The sequence below is a fragment of the Seriola lalandi genome, unplaced genomic scaffold (assembly GCF_002814215.2).
Source record: "Seriola lalandi dorsalis isolate HSWRI2012SDOR001 ecotype SW California unplaced genomic scaffold, Sedor1 jcf7180002054527, whole genome shotgun sequence".
Taxonomy (NCBI): domain Eukaryota; kingdom Metazoa; phylum Chordata; class Actinopteri; order Carangiformes; family Carangidae; genus Seriola; species Seriola lalandi.
Window position 1 is genome coordinate 1 of NW_019525080.1, and position 764 is coordinate 764.

Genomic DNA, 764 nt, shown 5'->3' on the forward strand with positions numbered 1-764 from the left:
ACAGGTGAGACTGGTGTGTGTCGGTCCTGGACGGGTCACAGTCAGAGAGTCAGAAACACATCTGGCAGGACCTGCTCAGCTCTCTGCTGGTCCTGAGCCATGCAGGATGCAGGATGTCTCTGAGTTATCTGGCTTCACTGACTCTGTCTCACAGGCTGATGTGAAGGTTTTTCCCACTCGGCTTCTTGTGATCATGATTTAAACAACACGTCATGAACGCAGCAGTAACAATGTGGCGTCTAGCTGAAGCTAACTTGCAGCCTCGTCCGTGCCAGATGTGTTTCTGACCTCTGGATGAGAACTTGACCTGAGCCGTTCGAGGACACTTGACCCAATCACTTCTGTTATAAGCAGCCGTCTGTTGAACTGTTTCCTGGAAACACTCACCAACAACAAGCACAATGTGGGATCGTCTGATTGGCTGATGAAATGGAAAATCACAGGTGTAGTTTCCACTGTCAGCCACCTTTGTATTTCTGATAACTATGGAGGCGTTACCAAACTCCAGATGTTCTGGGAAATGAAAGACCCGTCCTTTGAAGTGGTCATCTTGACCTGAACGTTTCTCGTCGTAAGTACTGCCCCTATCATACAGGAACACCTCCTTCTGACCGTCCTTCTTCCAGTCAAACACCTCTTGCTTGATGCTCGTGGAGCTCAGGGAACAGGGTAAAATGGCCTCATTCCCTTCTTTCACCACCATGTTGATGACAGCTGGACCTGGAAGACAAGACGAGCATTAATCAGTGTGATCACACGCAGAG

General features: G+C 49.1%; 1 protein-coding gene across 1 annotated transcript in view; it reads right to left on the bottom strand.

Moving 5' to 3' along the window:
* Positions 1–288: 288 nt before the first annotated feature.
* LOC147818676 (myelin-oligodendrocyte glycoprotein-like) overlaps positions 289–764 on the bottom strand; it is a gene marked incomplete at its 3' end in the record, with an annotated part of 2,288 nt that continues 1,812 nt past the window's right edge. The window contains exon 2 of the mRNA XM_087176091.1: positions 289–720. Within this exon, the coding sequence (XP_087032217.1) occupies positions 289–720 (432 nt within the window). The remainder of the gene's footprint in view (positions 721–764) is intronic.